The sequence below is a fragment of the Phoca vitulina genome, unplaced genomic scaffold, assembly GCF_004348235.1.
Source record: "Phoca vitulina isolate PV1807 unplaced genomic scaffold, GSC_HSeal_1.0 scaffold42, whole genome shotgun sequence".
NCBI classification, from domain to species: Eukaryota; Metazoa; Chordata; class Mammalia; order Carnivora; family Phocidae; genus Phoca; species Phoca vitulina.
This window is the reverse complement of record NW_022589745.1, coordinates 762,242-788,644: the sequence shown is the minus strand read 5'-3', so window position 1 is coordinate 788,644 and position 26,403 is coordinate 762,242. Positions and strand designations below refer to the sequence as shown.

The 26,403-nt window shown below is 50.9% G+C and overlaps 1 protein-coding gene across 1 annotated transcript in view; it reads right to left on the bottom strand.

Moving 5' to 3' along the window:
• Positions 1-26,403, bottom strand: part of SNTG2 (syntrophin gamma 2) — a 205,674-nt gene that overhangs the window by 31,566 nt on the left and 147,705 nt on the right. The window contains exon 14 of the mRNA XM_032430054.1: positions 18,518-18,718. Within this exon, the coding sequence (XP_032285945.1) occupies positions 18,518-18,718 (201 nt within the window). The remainder of the gene's footprint in view (positions 1-18,517; positions 18,719-26,403) is intronic.

Below are 26,403 nucleotides of genomic sequence, written 5' to 3'. Positions count from 1 at the left end.
AAGCTTCCCCAGGGTCCTGTGGCTGCAGGTGGAGAAGCCAGGCCCAGGTGCGCTGCCGCTGGGACAGAGAAGTGCGGTGTGCCGGGCAGCGTGGCCAAGTTATAAGCACAGAAGCCACGGCGCCAGGGTGGGGACAGCGGGCTGTGTGTGGCTCTGCTCTCCATGACCTGGGCTGCAGATGACATGTTTTAGCGCTCTGTAAGGATGGTGCAATTTCCATCCCCTCGGGAGCCTTCTCTGCTTAGTGGCCACCCGGCCTGGCTGCTCTGTCCCCCACCGCAGAGCACACGGCGTCGTGGGAACACACGGGAAGGGCGAGCATCCGTGAATAAAAGGCCAGTGTCCAGAGCGCCAGGAGATGCGGCCGACATATTTACTGACACTCCATCTGTCCGCAGTGGGAGGCGGCAGCGGGCGGGGAGGCGCACGTTGCTTGTGCTGCATGCCACGGCGGCTTTGCTCTGATCAAATTTAATTGTTTACAAAGTCCACAACCTGTAACTCTTTCCAGTGTTCGTCACTGAGGACAGTAACTTGGCGTTCAGGACCTGTGATCCCGCGCCGCGGCGAGCATGTGGTGAGGGCAGGTGCTCTCCTCTCCCTCTCCCCGACTCGTGCGCTCTCCTGGCTTCCCCGTAAACGGCCCTGTTCCCCGGACTCCCTCGCCCAGCGCACTCCGGGCGGATCCACAGGGAGGCCCCGCGGAGCAACGTGCTGCGCAGCATCAGCTGGGAAATGACCAAATTCTGTGGAAACCCCTCCGTTCTCCTCCATGGATGATTTGAATGGTGACTAGACGTCCAGAACATGTGACATGTGGAGCACAAGTCCCACGCCTGTCCCCAAAGCAATCCTTGGAGAGACCGGGACTCTCGTCCCCGGGAAGATGGCTGCGCCCAGGGTCAGGCCAGCAGGCGCGTCTCCCGTGCGCTACCCACACCTGTGGGAGGAGAGGCCGCTGCGATCAGCCCCAAGCATCCTGGACTCATCAGGTCACCTACCACCTACGTCCACAGGCCCCTTACCCTGAGAGAGCAGAGGCTGCTGGGGACGCGACATACGCACGCGGCTCCTTCTGGGAGCAAGGAACAGAGAGGCCGTGTGGGGAAAACTCTTCCTCGGAGAAGCTAACGAGCACACCGCAAATGTCCAGGAGGTGTTTGACCCACGTGACTTACAAATAAAACAGAACACTTTAGTCACAAACACAAATGTCACAATGTGGATACAGTTTTTGGAATTGGTGGTTTCGTGGACAAGGCTTTCATTTTCTGCTTGTTCATGAAATACACTTTTAAGTGAAATTTTGAAAGATAAACCCAGTTTAGCATTGCCTTCCTCAAAAATATTTAACATTCTTTTTTTGGGATCCACACATAAACTCAGAAAGACACTGGTTTGGAGTCTTTGGCCAGAAGTAAATTGATGAGCATGTGTCCTATTTTTGGGTCCTGTTGCAGGTTTTCTGGAAGATGTCTGGCCAATGGTGCTATGTATGGGAGACTGGGGTCACAGTGAGAAACCGGGGCAGGAGCTCACCGTCCCTGAGTGTTAACTCTCCAAAGCAACATGGACGCCAGATGCTGGGGTGCGTTCCTGGTCACACCCTCTACTGCCCTCCGTCTGCACAAGGGGGGCACCGGCTGGGAAGAGCAAATGTCAAAATGCCCACAGTCCATAAAGCTGGTGTGGCTCTTCCCTCACTGGGAATGCTGCTCCGGGAAGGGCTGCTTGAAGCCCCGTAACAAATCCAGGGGCAGAAACAGAAATGAGCAGGCATAGTTCTGAGCTCCACTTAATTAAATTTAGCTGTAAGGGATTTTAGAGAAATGAAGTGCCAGGTCCTAGTCCAATATGTACGCTGGCATCTTTCTGCGAAATATTCAGAAAAGCTCATTTGTACCAAGAAAATGCTAAGTAGCACCCCTCAAAATCACATTATGTTGGCGATTCACTCTGGAGACTTGCAAACATTTACCATGGGAATGACTTGGTTCAGAGTTTTAAAACACAATTTCCACCGAAAGCATAGCTCCGATGGTCTGGCCGTGTGACTGTGTCTCAGCTCTCTGTGTTCAAACAGCCAGTGACGGGAAAACGCATGTAGAGTGGGCACACTGGGCGGGGTCTGGGCCATGCAGGGACAGCCGTGCAGGGGCGGATGGGTGAGAACCCTGACCCCAGCCTGCTCTCGGAGCTGGAGGACCCTGGATGCGGGGATCAGTGCGGCAGGTCTGCCCTCCCCCAGGGACGAGCAGGTGTGGTGGCTCAGGCAGGGGTCACAAGAGCCGTCCAGGACACTCGGCTGGCATCCCGCGAGGCCCACCACTCTGCCTCCTTCTCTGCAGCAGTGCTCATGGGCCACATTCAGAGATTCTGAGTTTGAGACCCGGAGCTCCTTGTAGCTTAGCTACCAGCCCCTGTGGCCACTTCCATCTTCACATCAGTATTCTGTGCCTCTCGGGTATATTCTAAGCTTAATTTGGAAAGTAGATGTGCAGTCTCTTTGTAGTAAAGGGCACCTGTATGAATGAGTAAAGGGAGCTCAATTTACGTCAATAAACAACAATACCACTAACACCAGGACATGCCGGCAATCTGTTTTGACTTTGTCCCCTGCATCAGTAATGGGAAATCCACTTCGCAGCACAGACTGCTGGAGGATGTCCCGGTGAGTGATGTGCTGAAGGCGGGAGGCTTATGCTGAGTCACGCTGGACCAGAGTTTGCAGACACAGAAGCCGGCTTCTTGTGTTGGGTGCAACTGGGGGGTGTTCATGTAGTCCAGCTTGAAGCCTGGCATTCTAAATATGCTGCGTGCATTTCTGATCAAAAACAACCAGCAGCATTTACTCAGATCGGCCATGGTCCTGACTGAAAGAGTGAGGAAGCTGATAAATCATAACTGAGGTGAACACACAGGTTGTGGTGCATGTAGTAATGATGCCACACCTGTACCCATAGTAACGATGCTGCACCTGAAACTGTAGTAATGATACCACACTGGTACCCACAGTAACAATGCTACACCTGTACCTCTAGTAATGATCCTACACCAGTACCCGTAGTAACAATGCCACACCAGTACCCATAGTAACAATGCCACACCAGTACCCGTAGTAACAATGCCACACCAGTACCCATAGTAACAATGCCACACCAGTACCTGTAGTAATGATGCCACACCTATACCCATAGTAACAATGCCACACCTGAAACTGTAGTAATGATGCCACACCTGTACCTGTAGCAATGATACTACACCAGTACCTGTAGTAACGACGCTATACCTGTACCTGTAGTAATGATGCTACACCAGTACCTGTACTAATGATGCCACACCGGTACCCATAGTAACGATGCTGCACCTGAAACTGTACTAATGATGCTATACCGGTACCTGTAGTAATGATACCACACTGGTACCCACAGTAACGATGCCACATCTGTACCTGTAGTAATGATCCTACACCAGTACCTGTAGTAAGGATGCCATACCAGTACCTGTAGTAATGATACCACACCGGTACCCGTAGCAACGATGCCACACCAGTACCTTTAGTAACGATGCCACACTGGTACCCATAGTAATGATCCTACACCAGTACACATAGCAATGCCACCACACCAGTACCTGTAGTAATGATGTCACACCTGTACCCGTAGTAACAATGCTATACCTGTACCTGTAGTAACGATCCTACACCCATACCCATAGCAATGATGCTACACTGGTACCCACAGCAATGATGCTACACCTGTACCTGTAGTAACAATCCTACACCCATACCCATAGTAATGATGTTACACCTGTACCCATAGTAACGATGCTACACCTGTACCTGTAGTAACGATCCTACACCCATACCCATAGCAATGATGCTACGCTGGTACCCGTAGTAACGAGGCTACACCTGTACCTGTAGTAACGATCCTACACCCATACCCATAGTAATGTTGTTACACCTGTACCCGTAATAACGATGCTACACCTGTGCCTGTAGTAACGATCCTACACCCATACCCATAGTAATGTTGTTACACCTGTACCCGTAGTAACGATGCTACACCTGTGCCTGTAGTAACGATCCTACACCCATACCCATAGCAATGATGCTATGCTGGTACCCACAGTAATGATGCTACACCTGTACCTGTAGTAACGATCCTACACCCATACCCATAGCAATGATGCTACACTGGTACCCACAGTAATGATGCTACACCTGTACCTGCGGCAACAATGTCACACCAGTACACGCAGCAATGATGCCACGCCAGTAACTAATGGAAATGTGTTTGTTACAGCTGCCCATACCTTGGAGGTTCCTGGGAAACCATCTGTGTTTGTATATGTTCTCTTTGGAAAAGAGAATGACATGCTCCCTTCTCATGTCTCAAAAAGGTCTACGGGAAGGTCAGCATTTCCTGTAGTCCTATGAAGTCCAACGGATGAGTTTGGTATCCATTGATAAATGCATCTATTTTAATAGTTAATGTATTTCTGGTCATTTGGGAATGCGTAGTCCCAAACGGACCAGAAGTTAATATGTCAGATTTTTAGAGTTTGGAAAATGTTTTTCTTTGAGAACAGTAGCCACGCGCTGAGCCACAAAGGCCCGTTCCCGTACTACAGGCCTGAGGGAGAGTAGTAACAGTCCTGCGGTGGGTGGGAGTGCGGCCGATGCTGGGCAGGCCTGGTAGCTTCCCATCTCTCTCCAGAGGCTGACTGTCACCCAGCTGGGCCCCCCGGGCCCTGGGTCAGCATTCCCAGCACTCCATTCTGAGGTGTGACCACGCAGGACACTTGGACCCAGGAACACGCCTTACCCTTCCTGGCAGCCATGGGGGCCAGCAGAACAGGTGTATGGGGATTCTGAGTTCCTGTGACGCACACAGCGACCACCTCACACACTCCCTGCACACATGCTACAGTGATCAGCGGGTGCCTGACATGGATCAGGAACACCTGTGACTCCACCCAAAGAAGAGCACTGGGAATCGGCTGATTTCATCTTTCCTTTTCAGGTGGGAACACTGGGCCTCAGAGATTCTGGGCCAATTCCCCAAGGTCATGGCCGGTCCAGGGACGATTCCAACACTGGTCCTCCTGACGTTAAAGGGAAATTCACCATCTTCCCAGCACAGGACGCAGACTCCCACACCTGAGACTGTGCCTTCTGTCTGCTGTCATTCTTACTATTATTATTACTCACAAACAAGCATGCTGCCCCAAAGGGAAGTATGTTCCATTAAAATACAGGTTTTCATCATCTCTTAAAAAAAGGTATAAAATACTAAAAAATATTTTATAAAAATTTGTAAATTTCAGGAAAAAGTCTAAAAAACAATTGGAAGAAGAACTTATTTTTAAACAATGCAGAGATGAGGTGTCACCAGACCTGGTCCATCCTTGTCAACAGGATTCTGTTGCCGCCCACACCGTCTCCCCGCTCAGCATCCTCATTGAGCTCTGGTCACCTGCAGCCCTGGGGGCTCGCCGGCTGTTTCGCGTTGTCTCCTGCTGAGGTACTGGAGGCCATGGCCAGCGTCAGCACACTTGCCCGGATGCCACCTCTTCTTGTCCCCATATCCCCTGAGACATGCAGGAGGTGCATCCCCCGCGTCCCTGCTTCCATTCCCCAGACCCTCAATGTCTGCGTGGGGACAGCGTATGGCACACACGCATGGGCTGGCTGCCATCAAACACAGACACGCACACTGATATGAGGACGGTGGGACACACTGACATGGGACGGACACTGTGGCGGGCGGGGTGAAGGCCCCCAGCACCGGTGAACAAATTTCCTTAGGTGGCAGAAGGGACGTTGTAGATGGGATGAAGGAAGGACCCAGCGATGCAAGATGATCCTGGATCGCCCTCATCAAGCTGCGTGAGTCCTGGAAGTGGAGGGCTTCTTCCCGCCTGGTCTGAGCGCCGTGCCTCGGAGGAAGGGCACCAGAGAGGGAGGCCGGCTCTGAGGTTGGGGGGCGGCGGGCTCTGAGGACAGGGTCCGGGCTGGGGGGACAGCGGACTCTGAGGACAGGGTCCCGGCCAGGGAGCAGCCGGCTCTGGGGACGGGGTCAGGGCCGGGGACAGCGGGCTCTGAGGACGGGACCCCAGCACATGCTGGTCCCTGCGCTGGAAGCAGATGTCCCTGAGCCTCCAGAGAGAGTTGCTGTGTCAGCAGCTGGATCTTTGCCCCAGGAGACCCCGCAGGGCCGTGGGCTGGTCACCCCGCTAAGGCTGAAAGGCTCCATCTCTGCAGGAGCACGGGGCTGATGCGGACACTCCAGGTGTTTCGCTGCATTTGACTGGATACTTCGCATCCAATGTTTCTGTGACTTTCAGCAAATTCACTACCTTCTCCTCTCCCAAGGTCGGCTGAAAATAAACTGTTTTCTCGAATTCATCCTTGAACAGATGTGTTCTGCTCCATTTCACACCTGCCTTTCCCAAACCGTTTCTCAGGAGCGGTACCCCGGGAAGCTCCCACGGCAGCTCAAGCCGTGAAATCCAAGTGGCCATCGGTGTAGATGGACGCTGGCATCTGCCAAGTTACTCTGCCCGACTGGGAGGTGGCGCTGGCTGGGCGCTCTGGTGTGCTCACGGGCCCGGGACGCATCAGCATCTGCCAGGCTCAGGGACGTGACCCTTGGTGAGGGGCGAGCACGGCCGGACAGGAAGTGCTCACAGACGCTGGAGGTCAGGCTCCACACCCTTCCCTCCAGCCCTCACGGGCGTCTGTGTCTCCATGCACACCCCAGGAGCTCAGAGCAGTTACTCGCGCGTATCTGGGTTTGAAGACACAAAATGATACGCATCACACTTGCAGAGTTTGTGTAACAGAAATAAGCCTAAGAGAAATGAAATGTTAGTATTAGAGTAATGATCAGTTAGATCTTTCTAGAAAGTCTGTACATGAATGTATCAAGTTCAATTGTGAGGTCATTCGTGAGTCTAGTACAAAGATTGTTCAACCAAATGAATTACAATTTAAAGGAAAAACTCAATTTTAACATGAGTTCAGATGGGGCTTGAAAGTGGCATGAGTCCCATGTGACCACCCTGGGGCTTCTTGTAAGGAGAGGTGGAAAGATGCTTGACAGGAGGCATGGAGGGCTTCCCACCAGAGGCCAGACCCCTCCGGGTCATTTGTGGGAATGCTGTACATTTAAGGAAAGTAAAACGTTTAAAGAGTAATTGATGGTTTTCACTGAAATCTGGCTGCAAAACCACCAGGTGAATTGGAATTGCAATAAGCTTCCTGGGCGTAATGAAAACAATCTGAAACTTAATTGTTTAATTAAACTGGTGCTTCTGGTAATGAACCAATAATTATCTTTTAATGATCCCATAAATCTATTCTAATCCAGGTGTTAATTAATATTTCCCTTGATTGTCTCTTAGGTCCTCTGGGTTTACTTTTTCCAGGAGAAATGATAAAGCATATTTGTAGTATTCCACATGGTGTTCCAAAACTCTCACTGATGTTAGTGTTTTGTTTTTAGTAACTCAAGCCTGGGATTTCTTAAAAATGTATCTGGAAGATTAATTTAAGCACTTAAGGAAATTATGTTGTGCATATTTCAATGTCAAGTGCTTTACAAACATCAATTAATTAGATTTCGTAACACCATTCCAAAAGAAAATGGTAATCATGTTAGGAAGAAGGAAACCAATAATTAAGAAAGTTACATGACTTATTCAAGGTTACTTCTTAGTCTCCTACAAATGCAAAAAGTATTAAGAAGGCAGCACATCTCTCTCGTGTGGGTGCACACACACCACTTAGGGCTAGCGAGAACGCCTTCGTAATGTCACGTTCCCTGGGCTGCCCAGCGAACAGCACCTCTGAAACCCTGCATTGCAGCTACCAGCGAGGTGGGAGGGAAGTTGGGACCGGCCGGGGGGTGGGGGAGAGCACCTTCCTGCGTCTCAGTCCCCCAGCTGAGGACATCCGCGAGAGTATGTGGCACGTGGGGGACGCTCCACAGATGGAGGGAACAGAAAAGCCTCACCTGGTGACAGGAATAACGCAACCACAGCCAGAAACTGAGAGAAGCAAACGGGCTTCGGAACAACGACAGCAGCCCGTGTGTAGGTCACATTTATGGAAAGACTCTTAAATACTTCCTTGGTGTTGTTTGCTCTTATTTGATGACATCCTTATCCGCCTGGCCTTGTTTTCTGGGCGCCCAACCAGGAAGAAGAGGAAGCAACAAGAGAGGAGTGATGCTCTTTGGGATGACAAATGAGAACATCTAAAACGAGATCAAACGGGGGCCCTGGGGTTGGGGGCCATGTGGGGCCCCAGAGTCCTGCGGTAAGGAAGGCAGAATGCCTGATTATGGTGCCCAGTTGCCCCAATATGACGTTAAGTGGGTGAAGGGCAGGTGATGTTTTGAAATTTACACACCTGAAAGTAATTCCAGATTTGGCTGGAACTAAAAGGGACATCTCTAGGTTTTCTCAAAAATGTGCTGATTAATGACATTTGATGAGTGAAATCATCATGGTTTTTAATAATGTCATCTGTAAATCAAATTCATGTCACAAAGTGTCAGAGGGAGTGTTACTGATTGGAAACCATTTCACCCCGTTTCTGACTGGGTGGTCGTGTGGGGGGCCAGACACTGTCCAGCCCGATCTGCTCTGCGCTTCCTTCTCTGAGGACAGCCCCAGCCTTGCCCTTCCCCACCTCACAGCCGGACCCGCCTCGAAGAAAGTCCTGCCACCGCGGACGGGAGCATCAGCAGCCCTTCCTTTCCTTGTTTTCCGGTGCAGGCCTGCTCACCGCGGAGCCGAGCGTGCACGGGGCTCACAGACGGGGTGGACCCACCTTCCATCCGGCTGGCGCTCCTGCACGGGCTTTCAGAAGACGACACAGGACAGAACCTCCCCGATCTGGAACTCTCAAGATCTTAGCACCGACACCAAAAACACAGCCATAAAAGAAGAAATCCATAAATCGGACCTCATCAGAATTAAAACGTTTGCTGCATGAATCACACAGAATGTACTCTCAGACCCTCATGCTGAATGTCTTCCATGCTGCTCATTCTTCTCCCCGACGGAGGGCATCCCACTGTGCTGACATACCAAATATTTCCCCAGTCCCAGGCTGATGGACGGTTGGGTTGTTTTAGGATTTGGGTATTAGCAGGTACGAAGGCTTTTGTGCACAACAAGGCGAGGAGTGGAATGGTCGCGTCTTCTGGCGGGTGCTTTTCAACACCAGGACTTGCCAGACCGCCCGTGCCAGCGGCGTGCCACCGTGCTCATTCCTCCACATTCGCACCTACATGTGGTACCGACCGCTGGTCTTTGAAATTTTCGTCGTGCTAAGAGGCGTGCTGTGGTAGTTCACTGTTTCAGTTTGCGCTTCCCTACTAATGATTCTGAGGGTATTATCATGGGGTTATTTCCTGTCTATATACCTTCTCTCATGAAGAGTTTATTCAAAAATTTTGCCCAATTTTTGTGTTGGCTTGGTGGTTTTTCTTATTGAGCTTTGAAATCTCTTTACACATTATAGATACAGGCCCTTTATGAGATGTATGCCTTGCCAATATTTCCTCCCACACTTTGGCATCGTTTTCATGTTTCTTAACAGTTGTCTTGCAAATGAGAGCAGGTTTTTTATTTGGATGAAGTGTCCAAATTGCCTTCTTAAGTATCTTTTTATATAGATTGTGGTTTGGTTTTTGTATCTGAGAAATTTTTGCATCATTAAAGGTCATAAAGACTTTACCTAATATTTTCTTCTTGAATTTTTATAGTTTTGCATTTATACTTCTATGACCCATTTTGAGTTAACATTTGTAGGTGGTGTGAGGTATGAAGCCCATTTTTTGGCATAAATATCCGATTATTCCAGCATGACTTGTTCCAGAGACTATTCATTCCCCACTGAATTATCATCCATGTCTGTCAAACAACATTGTCTATGTATGTGTAGATCTACTTCTGGATTCTGCCCCTTAAAACCTCCTTGTCCGTCTTTATGCCAACAGCACACAGTCATGACTACTCCAGATTTTCCATCATTTTTGAAATCAGGTGGTGTTGGTCATTCAATTTTGTTCTTCTTTTCCGAAGTTATTTAGGAGATACTGAGTCCTTTGCATTTCTAATATGAATTTGAGGATCATCCTGTCCATTTCCACATGGAAGCCTGCTGGGATGTTACTGGCATCTGATGTAGAGATCAATGACAGTAGACAGTGACATTATTATGTCTTCGGGCCCGTGAACAAAGTCCGGCTCTCCACCTACCCAGCTTTCCTTTACTCTCCCTCAAGCAATGTTTTGTAGTTTTCTGTTACAAGTCTTTTGCATCTTTTCAGGTTTATCCAAATTATCTCATGTTTTTGATGCTGTTATAAATATTTTTAATTGTTCCTTGAATCAGGAAATAGAACTGATTTTTCTATATTGATCTTCTATCTTGCAACCTTTTCCTGTAGCTGAACTGACTTTTCTTGCAGATTCCATCTGAGTTTGTATTGAGAACATCATGAAATCTGTGGATAAAGATGGTTTTATTTTTTCCTTTCCAATGTGGACGTCTCTTATTACTTCTTCTTGACTGGTGGCCCTGGCTAGAGCCTTTAGTCAAGTGTTAGCCAAAGTGATGAGAGGGCAATCTTTGCCTTATGCTCAGTCTTGGGGGAAAAGTGTTCAGTCTCTCGCCATTAAGTCGGATGTTACCGGTGGGCAATTTTGTAAATGATGAATGCCTTTTTATCAGGTTAGGGAAAATTTCTTCCACACCTACTTTGCTGGTATGATGCTGGATTTTGTCACATATTTTCCTGGGTCTATTGAAATGATGACATGATTTCTTTCTTTTAAATTGTTAGCCTGATAGATTAAATTGACTGATTATAAGACCAACTGTATTTTCCTAGGATAATTTTTACTTGATATATTCTTCCTCTTATAGAAGTTATTGGATTTTATCAAGTAAAATTGTGTTTAGAGTATTTATGTACATAAATATAAAGGACAACGGTCTGTAAGTGCATTTTTGTTTCCGTGTCCTTGTCTAATACTGGTATCGGGGGACGCTGGCCTCTCAGATGCCTGAAAACACTGCCCCCCACTCCCAGTTTTCTGGGTTAGTTTGTGTGGAATTTTTTTTTTTAATGTTTAGTACAGTTCACCAATGACTCTATTTGGGACTGGAATGTCCTTCACGGGAAGAGATTTAAGCAAAAATTCAGTTCTTAAACCACATAGCGCTCTTTGGGTTACTTATCTCCCCTTGAGGGAGCTCTGGTGGTTTGTGTCTCACAAGGCGTTTGTCCCCCTCGTCTGGGCTGTCAGATTTAGCGCCAATTTTTAGAAGTTGTGCATATAATGTTCCCCTACTGTCTTCCTAAGTATCTGTGTAACTGGTAGTGATATTACCTTGTTCTTAATGCTGTAAGTTGTGTCTCTCTCATCAGTCTGACAAGACCTTCATTCATTTTTATTTTATTTTGTTTTATTTTATTTTTTTAAAGATTTTATTTATTTATTTGACAGAGAGATAGAGAGAGAACACAAGTAGGCAGAGAAGCAGGCAGAGGGAGAGGGAGAAGCAGGCTTCCCGCAGAGTAGGGAGCCCGTTGCAGGGCTCAATCCCAGGACCCTGGGATCATGACCTGAGCTGAAGGCAGCCGCTTAACCGACTGAGCCACCCAGGCGCCCCTTCATTTTTATTTTATAGAATCTTATTTTAGTTCACTGATTTTCTCTGTTTTTCTTGGGTTTTCTAGTTCACTGATTTTTTCGTCTGATTTATTTCCTTTGCTTACTTTGGTTTAGGCCGCCTGCTGCTGGTTTCAGGTTTAACAGAAGAGGTTAGTCCTCTGGCTTCGGCGGTGGCTCAGCACTCCGGGACTTAAGGCTGCAGAGCGCCCCAGGCTGGCCCCAGATCCGTCAGTGCTCCGGCCTCTCCTAACGTCTCCCCTCAGGACAGGCAGGAGAACAAGGGTGTGTGTGCAGCAACGGTCTTTGGAGATTCTTTAGGAGCAAAAAGGAGAAATGATCAGAGACCTTTTCTGAAACTCAAGGTACTCTGTGGAGGTGACCAGGTCCGCAGGGGCAGTCCTGACCTGGTTTTCCACGGAAGGGGCAATGCTCAGCTCCACAGAGGCGGAAGTTAACTTGGTTATCTTCGTCTGCTAGAGATGGAAGCTGCCGTCTGTGGAACAGACAAGCTCCAAGGTCGGTCCATGAGGCCGCTGGAGGTCATCGAGTGCGTGTTCTGTCTACCCAGCAATGGCATCCAGAAGCATCCTGGATGCAGTGCCTACGCTCGGGGACTTTCTTCTCAAGGGCTCTTTGGACAGCTCAAACCACCTCTGACTTCCCTCATTAATGGAGGAGTTAAGTTAAATAAAATCTTTGAGCACATGTTCGTTTTACATTTTCTTGAGAGTCACGATCTTACCTTTCACGTGTTCATTTGTAAGAACTATGCTGGCTCCAGGGGAGGAAGTGGACAGGTGGGAGCACCTGCTCTCATGCTCTCTGGAGCGCTTTCGAGGGCAGATGAGCTAGGTGCTGCACACCTGGTCTGCCTGAACAGATCACCCTCTGGCCACACACCCAGTTCACTTGTCCCCGTCACTGGCCGTGCTCTCAAGCCTCAGCTTACCGAGAAGATGGGGGTTAAAACACCAAGCTGACCACAGCACGGTGTAGTCTGCATGGATGAGGGAATGGGAAAGGAAATGCTGGGGACTGACTCGGGGACCTGGGACCAAAACACTGACTTTCAGGGCTGCCTCCAGGCCTCGGCACTGCTGGACCCCGCGCCAACCCCAGGGGCTCTGGGACCTCACCTCCTGCTGGCAGAGGCCAGTCTCCTCCACTGGCCCGCCAAGTTGGTCTGCAGGGAGCGCAGGGAGGGCAGCTCGTTGGGTGTAAACGGGCGTGGGTGCTCTCGGACAAAGGCTGTGACTAGGGGACCCACAAGCTCCCAGTATTTCCCTGGAAAACTAGATTCCTGGACCCATTACCGTCCCCTTAGGTCTGTCTTTGCTGTGATTTGAAGTATTCCAGAAAATATCTGCAGCAATTCATTCCCATCTCCAAAAAACTAAAATGTTTATGATTGTCCAAATGCTTTTTATCTGTACAGAGAGGATAATGAAGCAAAAATGGTTTGGGGTCACGTGACAGAAAAAAATGGTGGTTAACAGTGCGAATCCAGAGAGAAACATTCATGAACATGCACAGGCTTGCCCTCTTGAGCGCCCACTCATGCAGCTCCTGGGGTGGCATGGGGGCCCCAGCTGAGCCCCAGCCGCTAACCGCCATCAGAATCAACTTCCCACCTGTGTTCCGAGCGACACCCAGGCAGAGGCCAAGAGCACACGCTCCCTGATTTCTTGTTTCTTATCATAAAATCACCACACATAATAATGACCTCTGGAACACAGGCTGAATTACAAGACTGCCCTGAATCACCCGTCTGAATGGGGACGTAGGGGCCATTACTATGAAAGTGTGTACGACAGGCCGTGCGGTCAACGGAGAAATGCCGGAACCAAGCCATAGGAGCTGCTGGCTCTGGTCTCAGCCCTGATCCCGGAAAACCCCGCACGCCCCCTCATGTCAGCAGCTCTGATCTGGCTCCTGGTTTGCTAGCTCAGTGCGTGGAGAGGTATGGGGAACCAGCCTGCACCTGTGTGGAGGGGAGCAAAGCCCACAGACAAAGGCCCTGCGGCAGGGTGCGTGCGCAGATGCCCACCCAGAGGGGCTCCCTTCAGCGTGGGCGGGCGTGGGGCGCGCGGGCAGACGCCCACAGAGGACAGGACGGCGCGTGAGGGGCCACAGACACCATCAGGCATCGTGACGCCCCCCAGGAGGCGGTGCTGACAGAAGCGGCGGCTGCAGGCCTGTCCTCCAGTCGTCCGCAGAATCCTCCACAGCGCTTCCTTCCCGCGGCACATGGCTCTTCGTCCGAACGGCAGACCCATGCTCCGTATGCCTGTTGCCATTTCAAAACCCTCAAACGAGGAGCTTGCTGACTTGAGAAGTAAATATGTGAGCAATTCCTTAAGTTCGGCTCCCTGCTTCGCCAGCCCACTCAGGTGGGTCACATTTCTCAGCACGTTTCCTTGTGCTTGTAATGTTTTATGGACACGCTCGGTTGCCAATATCCTAGGCAATCTGCTCTCATATTAGAGGTTGTGTAGTCCAGCCTGTGGGCAGCATTTTCCTCTCTGCAAAGTCCCTGAGAAGCAAGACTCTATTTGGATGCCTCTGATGACAGGGCACTCACTACTCCCCAGAATGGTCCATCCTACTTTTAAACAGCTCTGGGGGTCAGAACATCCTGGCCTTCTTTCTCTGTGGCTTCTGTTTCTGACTCAGCTCTGGACGCAGGTGCTTTGCACAGGATGGACGAGAGGGAGCCCCAAACCCACATGCTCTCACTCACCCCGACTTGGGAAAGTCTCTCTGCTTCGCACCTGAGGTCTGAAGACAGCTTGGCTGGAAGAGAGACTTTAACTCCTTGCAAAGTGCATTTCCTCCCAGCTGTGCAAGTTTTATCTGGAGGAGCTAACCTTGCGTGGACCCCGCGTGGTGACAGTCCCCAGCTCACAGCGGGCGGGTGGCGCTCACATGTTGCCCCACCTGCAGGTGACAGCGCGGGACAAGTGACCCCTAAATGCGGCTGGAATCAGAAGCTCTCCTGTTGGAAGGACACGATGTCTGGAACACAGGGAGTCGTGACTGAGGTAAACCTCCATGGACGGGTCACACTCCTGCGACTCAGGCTGCCTACGTAGATGTCACTTCCATTTCTTATATGGCACCAGCGAGAATGGCTGAGTCATCTTGAAATAAGCCAGCCACCAACCCCCTGTGGCCGGCTGATAATCGCTTCCTCTAACTGAGCTTAAGGTGTCCACCCCTCTTCTACCCTGGAGGGAGGCTAACCGCACCCCTGGCCCCAGAGTGGACACTGGTCAGCAGACAGCGTTCCCCGACAAGCATGTTAATCCACGGGGTTCATGACCTAATCTGGCAAAATCAGACCCAAGGGGGGACGCTACGGTCATCCCACTGCTGGGGGAGAAGCGCCCTCCTCCAGGGAAGGTGAACAGAAGGCCGCTGCATCCACAACCAGGAGGAGAGGTGTTCTAAGCAAACACCTGAAACTCCAAGCTCAGTGGGGCGGAAACGGAAGAGCTGGTGCATCTGCGGGAAGCCCTGTTATCAGGACGGTTACAGCCCCAGTGCGTCGTAGCGCAAGGCAGGGGATTCCCGCCACTGTGGCCACAGGCAGCCGGCCGGATGCAGAGACTTGATACCGCATGTTGCGATGAAGAAAGAGATTTTCTGTTTTTCTTAAATTCTAAGAGCATATTGCTGGGATAAGTAAAAAAAAATTAGATGGATTGATGTGGACAAAATGTACAACATTTTGCACATTACAAAGCATTATGCGCACATGATGAATACATTTTTAGTAAGAAAGAAAAAACGGTGCTGACGTCTGTGTAAAACCATCTGAAGAATGTACAACATGACACCCGCCCTTGCACCTGAGCCCGGGGGGTGGTACAGCACACACTACCAGGGAAATTCTTCTGTTATTTTTGAAAGAGAGAGAGCAAGAGCGCGAGTGGTGGAGGGGGTGCAGCAGGAGAGAGAGAGAGAGAGAGAGAATCCCAAGCAGACTCCGCTGAGCGTGGAGCCCGACTCAGGGCTCAATCTCACACCCTTGAGATCAAGACCTGAGCCCAAACCAAGAGTTAGATGCTTAACCGCCTGAGCCCCCCAGACGCCCCAACCAGGGAAGTTCTCCATTCAGTCGTGCGTGTGTAGGACACCTGGATTTCAGATGCCTGCGGGAGATTTGTAATATAAGTATGACTTAAAATATTATTAGTTTAAGAATGTCATTGAGCTAGAGCTGGGCAGGAGGCAAGCACCCAGCTGCTAGAGCACTGAGCCCAGATAAGGTGCACTGAGAAACTACTGGGGAGAAATGTACCCTGAGTGTAAATCCAGACCTCTCTTTCAGAAATCCTTACAGAGAAGCACAAATAAGGAGATTAATGCAGGAAACCATCGGCCTGCAGCCTGCTGAACACAGAGAAGGAAACCAATGTCGTCCAAATCATAAACATGTAAACCTTGTCGAGCTTTAAAGCTGGGATCTGGGCTGGGGTCAAATCAAAGTCTGAACACAGGAGAGAAGCTGCTGAATCAGGCAGACACAGGACGGGGGTGGCAGCACTGACCAGTCGAGAAGCCCGCCTGCCCTGGGCCGCCTCTCGCACACGCCCCCCTCCTCTGCGCTGGAGGCAGCGTGTTGCAGGGGAGAACACGCTTCGGCACAGAGACGCGGGGGGGGGGGCTGGTCACTGGTCATGTGGCTCATCTCCGAGTGACATTGGAGGGGCCACTCAGTCCTTGCAAACGGAGTCTTCTCATCAGTGAAAGGAAAAAGAAAACAGTATCACATCTTGTTACTTTAAAAGATTAACAGTGCGTACAAACGGCACACTGCTTGGCACAGGGCACACATTAAAATTAACACAGTTTCCATAATGGCTCTGGTGTGCATACTCTAATCCTTAATTTACAGATTAAGTAAAGGTGTTTGGAGAACTATTTTGCCCACATTCACGGAGGGAGAAACAGGTCAGGCCAAGACTTGATCCACCACCTTCCAAAGGATATCCTCCTTCCTTCCCACCTCCGAGTCCAGAAAACCGAGGCTCTGGCACTGGACATCAGGACCTGGGGGCGAGGAAACCCCGTGGGATCGTGTCTTGGAAAGGCTCAAGTGGGTATGAGGATTCTCAGATTTGGGAGGCCTTGGGAGACCTTTCCCTCCTACACAAGGAGATCCCACTCTCTCCAGGAGCACCCGTCGCACAATCTGGCCCATTATTCACAACACCGGATGGTCACTGTCACAACCACACTCATCCTCGCCCCCTCTACCCACGAAGAGATCCTCGTTGTCTTGATCCTGGATAATTGAAAATGCCTCCCCCAGAGCTTGCCGGGCACACTGCCCGCCATGTCCTAATCCAGACTGCACGTCCTCTCTTCTACAGACTGCCCCCTGGCCTTCTCCCTCCTTCCTACTTGCCCCAAGTACCAAGGACTCTGCAAAGGGAGAAGCCACTTCCTCTGGAGGGATTTCCGGCTATGAAAGCACGGTGCCCCCGAGCCCTGACCCCTTGCTCTGGACACAAGGAAGGGAGAAGAGAGAATGGAATCCACCCAGGATGGTTGGGACCCTTATTGTGTTATGACGGGCATGGGATGAGCGGGTCCTGCAGCCTCCCTCTACTGCGGAACATCATGGTGTGTCTCCTGGAGGGTGTCTCCCCCAGGGGCTCAGACAGCCCCCTGCCTGCAGCACAGCCGTGGACGCCGTGGATGCCGTGGAGTGATGCTCGCCTGAGGTAAGAACGTAAAGTTCACCGGGGCCAACAGGGGCTGTCACTCGCGCTCTGAGACTTCAGCTGCGTTCAAGGGGTCTGAGCTGCTCACAGCTGCTACGAGTCCGAGCAGGTCCCCGAGATCAGGGAGTCGGCGTTTGGTGCCTCAGGACCCTCCCACATCCGCCTGCAGCAAGCGGGTTACCGTGAGCTTCAGAACCAAATTCCAGGATGCCCAGCTCCACTCAAGAGGAGGGTCGCAGAAGAAACTGTGACGTTTGGTCTCCACAAAACATCTGAGTGTGACCTCACCACGCAGACCCACGGGTGGCGGTGACGCTTAGACACTCACAGGGAGGCCCCTGGGCCTGTGGCAGCCAGTGCACCAACCAGGAGAGCAGATGGCAACCCGGGATCTTCCCACTCCAAACACACGTGTCTGAGGGAGGGGCGGTCTTCCGCGGCTGAGCTCACAGCCTTAGGGTTACGGACGTGAGGCCGGATGAGCCCAGCGCTGTCGGGTGGCTAAGTCCCCTCCCTGATGCATCACGTCACTGATTTCTTGCCTCTGGTTTGTAGGGTGGCCTCCCCGTGAAGGGGATCCTACTGTTCATGATGGTAAGGATTGAAATACCTTCTTCCTGACGCTTTCCATCGACACATATCCAAGCGTGTGAGTGATTCATCTGCTGTCCTGAGAAGGCCCAGTCTATATTCTCCTCTGGATCACTAAGACACAGAGGAAGGGCCACTGCGTGCTGTAACGTGACCATCATCTGGGTTTCTTTACAGCAGATTACTCACGCACCGTCTGCAGAGAACAGTCTGTCGGAGCCTCGCTAAACAGGAACGTGGGTGTGCTGTCCCTTGAGCCCTGCGGAGGAAAGCAAGTGGCTCTCCCCGCACATTACATGTAGAGATGCAAAACCCCCTCACTCCTCCCCGTTGTGACCCCGTCAGCAGCCAAACACACTCACTTGGACCTGGTGACCCAGGGGAGCACCCTCGACTTTAAAAGATTCATTTCTTTCTGGAACAAATGCCGGAGCACCGAACTGCAAGGTGAGGCATCCACACAGGTTTCCCCTTAAAAGCCGGGAGTCGCTTACCCCGCTTCTCTGAACTTCCATGGAAGTAGCTCTTTGGAAAGACCTCTCCCACGCAGCCAGCTCACTTCCCAGCTCCACACTGAACAGGTGACTCTGGCCGTGGCCGACCAGGACACTGAAGCAGTAGGGCTGCGTGTCCTCAAGGCCATGAGGCCCCAGGCCGAAGTCCGCGTGCAGCCAGTAATCCTCAGCGAGCCAGAACTGGAAAGCAGAGTGGGTAGTGTGTTAGCGGGGGACGGGGGTCCCCACCAAGGGCTGGGACCCAACACTGCAGATGTCCCGGAGCCGCCAGGACTGGGACCTGGCTGCCAGCCCGCGGGGGACGGCTGTGACCCCGGCCAGCCACACCTGGGGGCACACTCAGGAGCAGGTTGTCCTCCAACATGGCTGCTGGGGAAACCAGCCCCAAATAAACACGACTTTAAGTAAATTACAGTCAAAAGCACCTTTCACTTAAAATTCTGGTAACCACAGCTGCTTCTTCAATGTTTCACTTGAAAAACAGAGATAAAGTCAGGAGACCTTCGTGCTCCAGTTCGGCATAAAGCCAGTGGACAATGAAGAGAACATGAGCGCTAACCCCAAGTGACTGTGAGCTCCCAGGGCACCGCAGCGCCCCCTACCACCTAGCTCTGTCCCGAGGAAGAGGACCCCCTGCTCACGATACTTCAGAGGCTGCAGGACCAGGACCCTCACTCAGGATTGACAAATGTTAACCCAGCGCTCCTGACCACGCAGAATGAACGCTTTAGAGACACCTTCAAGAGCAAAGGTCAGAGCAGAGTGACCCTGAGGCTGCACTTCCTTCCTGAGTCCTTTCTGGACACAGGAGACGCCGCCAGCGGCTCGAGGCCGCGCTGGTCTCAGAGATCCGGTGCGCAGAGCTGTGGGCGGCAGGGCGGTGCCTGGCCAGTGTCTGCTCTCCCTGCCCATGTGGGCTGCCTGCCGGCCAGCAGCCACCCCTCCGACACGCCTTCCACGTGCACACAGGTGCACACTCACGCACACACACACAGGTGCACACACGTGCACGCACACTGGAGGACACACGAGCACACACACACAGGTGCACACGCGCACACACACTGGAGGACACGCGCACGCACACACACAGGTGCACACATGCACACGCACACAGCACACTCGCGCACACTGGAGGACACACGCACACGCACACACAGGTGCACACACATGCACACGCACACAGGACCACACACGAGTACACAGGTACACACACACACACACACACTGGAGGACAGACACACATGCACACGCAGGTGCACACACATGCACACGCACACAGGAGCACACACGTACACAGGTGCACACTCGCGCACACACACATTGGAGGACAGGTGCACGCACACACACTGGAGGACACGCGCATGCGTGCACAGCACACACACACTGGAGGATGCGCGCGCGCACAGGTGCACACTCGGGCACACACACACTGGAGATAACACGTGCATGCGCACTGGAGGACACATGCACACGCGCACACAGGTGCACACATGCGCGCCCAGGTGCACACACGTGCACACACACTGGAGGACACGCGCACGTGCGCACAGGTGCACACTCGCGCACACACACACACTGGAGGTCACACACACACGTGCACTGGAGGGCACATGCGCACGCACACACAGGTGCACACATGCGTGCCCAGGTGCACACACGTGCACACACACTGGAGGACACACACACGTGCACACAGGTGCACACTCGTGCACACACACACTGGAGGTCATACGTGCACGTGCACTGGAGGGCACATGCGCATGCACACACAGGTGCACACATGCGCGCCCAGGTGCACACACGTGCACACACACTGGAGGACACGCGCCCGTGTGCACAGGTGCACACACGCGCACACACACACTGGAGGACACACGTGCGTGTGCACACACAGAAGCGCACGCCCCGACGTGCCCACATTGCCCTGCGCTGTTCCTCTGCGCGGGCTCAGCCAGAACCACCTTGTCCAGCGAAGGGGACGGAGGGCAGACGTCCTTGCCAGGGATGCCGGGCGGCCGGCGGGTCCGTGTTTACTGCCACTCAGGTGTGGGGGCGGGAATGACCCCAGCTGCCCAGGTGTGGGGGCTTCTCACTGTGATTTTGAGATATTTTGATCCAGGTGGGCCATCCAGCCAAACCAGACACACCCCATTCACACGCATGTTCAGTTAATTCCCCAAATGCACATGAACATGGTCGTTGGCCACATGCTTCTTATGCTCTCTGGGCACCTGTCTGCAGATCAGAGTGAGGGCTGATATGCGCAGGTGGCTCGTGGGCTCTGGGTCCGACTTCCTGCTGGCCATGTGGACGTCTCTGTCTGTGCAGGACTGCCCGCTGTGCTGTCCGCCCGCGGCTGGTTCCCAGCAGCACGGATTCCTGCACAAGGCCAGACACCTCCTGCCTCAGGGGTTTGCGTGTGTGGGTGTGTGTGCGTGCGCATGGGTATGCGTGTGTGCGCGTGTGCATGGGTGTGCGTGTGTGGGTGTGCATGGGTGTGCACGTGGGCGTGCACATGGGCGTGCATGTGCATGGGCGTGCGTGCACATGGGTGTGGGTGTGCGTGTGCGTGGTTGTGCGTGTGTGCACGCACATGGGTGTGCATGCATGCGTGTGCATGGGTGTGCATGATGGGCGGTGTGGCCTGTGCACCGTGCCTGCATTCCTCATTCGAAATGAACCTGGGAACACAGACTGCACCTGGATTTTGGAGCCCCCCCGGGTCCTTCACTTCAGCCTGGGAAACAAGCCATTCAGTAAATAAAATGACATGTCATAAGCCAGGAATAGCAAGCACACTTTCAGAAATTCTGTCTGTAACTACTGAGTGTAACCATCAAAGACTGCTGACCAAACACGACACCCTCAGGAAGCGTCCGTCCAGCGAGGAAGTCAGTGGGACGGCCAGTCCCGTTCTCTCCTGTCGCTGGGATAACTGGGGAGCCCGTAGTTTCATAGGCTTGAGATCCGTCAAGACCTGAAACCTTCCTCTGCCAACTATTAGCTGTTGACCTCGGCCATTTACTTCTCTCTGAGCCTGTTTTTGAACTTTCAAATGCAGACCCGAGGAGGAGGCTGCACACACATCCTCAGCTCACACTACGTCATTACAGGTTTGCACAAAAGCACATTGTCTTTAAGGCAATGGTGAGCAGTGGGACGGTCAGTGTGAGCTAAGATCCAGCTCACATTAAATATTTTCACCCACATAGCAATTTGACTCTTTTGAATTACTTATTTAGAGCAATTCTGAGGAATTTCGAGGAGTAACGTGTTTACGACTCAAACCAGTGAGCTGAGCTCTGTATGTAAGAAATGGGAGGAACTAAAAATAGCTTTTGAACAACCTGAGATAGCCCACGACAGAACACGAAAGGATTTCAGAGATGTCTTTACTTTCTGTAACACAAACTGTTCAGCCTCACAACAAATAGTGTGCTATTAATGTGATGTAAGTGACCTTAATTCTCCATGTGTGGCTCATTCCCAGTGTTTTAGTAGCGCCTTTTTGAAATAATAACTCAGTCAATGTGAGGTCAGTGATTTGCTATGACACAGTTCAGGCTCCCCTAGACCTCTTCCCAGTCTCCTATCCACAGAGCATCTACATTAGAAAACCTAATTATAAATCCCTTTGAGATGCAAACCCTGTTAAGAGCCTGCTGCCAAGTCCACAGCCCAGGTTTGTCTTTCTTGGGGACCTGGAGCCTTCTCCTGGGAATGCAGACATCAAGGAACATGGTGCCCCTGACTTCAGGCCTCCATGCCAGGCAGGAGCCCCACATCCCACATCTCTGGGTCTGCTTCCACTTGCAAAACTAAAGCCTACCCAAAGAGAGAGACAGCTCACTTTTACTTTGGGTCCCACAGTTGGCCCAGGGTTCCTCTCCTGACCTGCCCCCCCCAGCTCTTAGAGACCCCCTGCCCTTTGCTGAAATGCAGCTGAGCCAACTGCAAAGTCTTCCCTGCTGTTCCCTGCAAGCTCTCCTCTGACAGGAGGGACTTCAGGACATTTACTCAGGACCCCCTTCCCTGGAAATCCCAACTACAGAAACCCACTGCTTTGCCGGTGATGGAGAGCGGGTTAGAAAACTCTTAAGACTTCAGAGAGATTCCTGAACATGATGCTTCCAACAAGTGAAATACAATAGGATATAAGATCAGCTGGAAGCCAAGCAAACCTGGGTCCTATCCAGCCTCCAGTGAGGTTCCGGGGAGTTACTTACCCTGTGCTTCTGAGCTCTGAGCTGTGGGGGAAGATAATGAGGATCAGCTCAGAAGTAAATGGGGTGTTCAGCAAGGTTCCCGGAGGCATTCCCCAACAGCAGACATTACTATCTAGATCCTCTGCCAAACATATGAGTAAGCTTAAGTTTACTGAAAATTTTAAACTGAATATTCTTATGTTGAGAGGAAAATCCATCTACTTTCCTGCAGGATGATCCTCACTGTTGGACGGCACCTTTATTAGCCGCTCTCCAAGAGCTGTGCACAGTTTATGTCTCTTCTGCAACCAAAGCTGACCGATGCAATTTTCTCATCTATTTTCTAATGAGAGTTGAAATAGAGAACAAGAATCAGAAGAAGTAATCTAAGAAGTAATCTAAGAATCAGTAATCAGTAATCTAAGAATCAGAAAAAGTAATCTTTAGAGAGAAAAAAGTCAGAAAAACAAAACTACAACTATGAAACTTAATTCCTGGACTGCATACTGATGACTGTCCTTGGAAATGGTCATTTTAAAACACTGTGCCCTGCATGCCAGTTCTTGGAATAATCATTCACTTACTTTACTCTTTGAAAGATTAATTAAATGCTTATGGATAATTTTAAGTGTATGTGTGCAGGATGATCTTCCACAACAATTAAAGGTGTGCAGTGCACAAAAGGAGATACCATTTTTTGAGATCACTATTTAAGACTTCCAAATACATCACTTGACCTACAGAATACAACCTCCTTTTTAAAACTGTTAAGTGCTATAAAGTTGTCTTTACTGTTACCACTTGCACCCTGTAGGTTTGACCTCGTGCTGTAGCCGGTCTCCTGGCTAATTTAATGGTTTCATAATCGCTTCATAACAAGTGTACTGACGAAGACTTTCCCTCAGTCTTCCTGGGAAACAAGCTGGATAAAAACAGAAACGGTTGTCTGGTTTATTAATGAAGAACATCCACACAAAAGGATGATCCTCCGGAGATATCCCAATACCAAAACCACACCTCCGACATGTGGGAAGCCATATAAACAAGGTGATAAAAAGGCCAAAATGGGACAGTGAGGAGCCTTTATAAAAAAAAGATAAAAGACATTAGATCTTCCTATAAAATTCTTTTTTTGGAATATCGATGAATAAAAGTCTACACATAAGAATTGTCATGAGAACAGCTTCAACATAACATTAATTTTTTAGCATTTTGATGATGGTATTATGGGAATGTGTTTCTCTTGTGTGTATTACTACTACATGCAGCCTAAAATCCCAGATCTAAATTTAAAATTATTTTTGAGGATATTTAAGGAGGCCAACCAAAATTTAAAACATTAAATTTTCATTCAAAACTTCTAATTTTTGATTAATGACTCCTTAGGGTCAACTTCTCAGACAAACACACTAACAATTCCATCAGGTATGTTTTTAACTTTTGACCTAGACACAGACTTCCTATTTGGATTTGCAGAGTTGAGAAGGAAACGGGGGGTTCTATGCAGGGGTCATAGCCCTCCTGCACCGGGACACAGGACAAACCCTTCCTGGCTTGTATTTCAGGCCTGTGCCTCATTTACCGTGGAGTCAAAGCTCTCCATCTGGGCTTCTTGCTGCTGGAAGAAATCAGTCCTTGATGGATATATCCCCAAATGAAGGGAGCTCCTAGCTGGTTGGACACAACTCCCAAACTCATGCCCCTGATAACGTGGTCAAGGCTTGCTGTTGGTCTTTTCAGAGGAAGTCTAGAGATAGCCTTAATCACAGTGTATATGACTCACTTCTGAGAGCTCAGTGAAGCCCACAGGTCGACCAGACATCCCCACCCTGCACACGGGCCTCGGCAGCAACAAGCACAGTCCGGCCAGTGCAGTCCGCTCCCTGTCACGTATGGTGGGCATCGCCTGGTCTCCGCCCGCATGTATACGTCTACATATCATATATATGCTATCATGTATGTCACGTGTCATATGTTATACATATGTTTAGTGCCCTGCTTTAACCACAGAATACGGCAGAAATGATGGGTTGTCTGTGATGGAGCGCGCCAGCAGGCTAGGGTCAGAGGGCAGCCTCCAGCAAGGCGCCACGCCCTCCAGTCCAACATCTTCCAGCAACCAAATTCCCCTGTGCTGCGTTTGGCCAGGACCACAGAGCATAGGCTGAAATCCTGATTCACCTTGTGCGCAACAGTGAGACGGATGACGCCTGGCCCCCAGGGGCTGGGATAATGCGTGTCGTTCTATACATCTAAGTGTTTGGGTTGTTTGTTTCCCAGAAATAGATCACCAACCCAGAGGCAGTTCTCTCTCTCTGGGACTTTAATTTTCATGCATGAACTAATAATTGAGCGAATGAGTTTCAACTACTGCAGAAAGGTAAGTGAAGAGGAAACATGTGAAGGCGATATAAGTAAATATTAGGATCACTAGTGGCATTATAACCAATTAATACTCTCACGGCTTTGTTAAGAGTGTTAGTCCAACAACACCTCTGATCACTGAGGTTCTATCTAGCTTAATATCTAATGACTCAAAGGGATGTGTTAGTGCAATAAAATGGTGTTTATTTACAAGTACTTGTCAAGCCGCAAACACTGCCTGGCACGCACTAGTAGTTTTGAGATTTAGATGCATATTAACATCACCATGGAAGCCTAAAGAATGAAGACAGATGTCTGGGCCACATCTCATACAAAATGGAATCTTTAGCTCTGTGTTAAAGCTCCCGCCAGGTGACTTCTGTAGGACAGGACGGAGTCACCGGCAGCACACTGCCCCGGACTGCGGTGCTGGTGAGTCCCAGCTCCTAGGACGCACTGGACTGGAAGGGACCTCACACATGCCCGGGAGGCCGTGCTGAGTGAGGACTTCACTACGGCCAGAGCGACAGCATCACACTGAATTAACACAACCCTGCAGAGAGGATCGTACAATAGAGAATACCAGTACTGCTTTCATTCTGCAGATGACGTAACTGAGGCGTAAAGAAATCAAATAAAATTTCAAGGGGTGGAGTCAGCCCGTCGAACTCTAGAGCACGCGCTTCACACACAACCACAAACCCTTGGTGGCACTCAACCATCCCCCCGCTGCCTGTATGCTGTGGGCCGGCCTGATCTCAGTGGTCTGCACGTGGGGGGCTGAGGACAGTTGCCTGCGACTCTGCCCCCACGACCTGTGGTGACAGCCCTGGGTTCTCCCTGAGCAGCAACTAGAGGCCAGACACACGGCCTCCCAACCAGCCTGGGCACAAGCCACAGCTGGGAGCAGGCCTGGGCCCACCGCAACTGCCCCCAGGCCACCAGGGAGGGGTGGGACTGACTCCCCCAGGGACCATCTGCCTTCACCTGAGCCGACTCAGTGACCAGGACTGACTTTCTTCCCCTCATTTTCCATCTCAGGTTCCACTTCCCAACCTTTTTGTATAATTTAGTGTTTTAAAGAATTCTCTACTAGCCTGAGATCTGCTAAAAGTCCACCAGTGGGATAACTGTGTCTCTGAGGCTTGTGCAACTTGATGGAATCCACATTCACCCAGTTGCCTTCATCTCCAATCTAGCAACACATGACCACTGCAAGCAAGCAGGAGTCCCACCAGGACTCACGGGAAGCCCTGACCCTCGCCCCCAACCCCACATGCCCCGGGGGAGGCG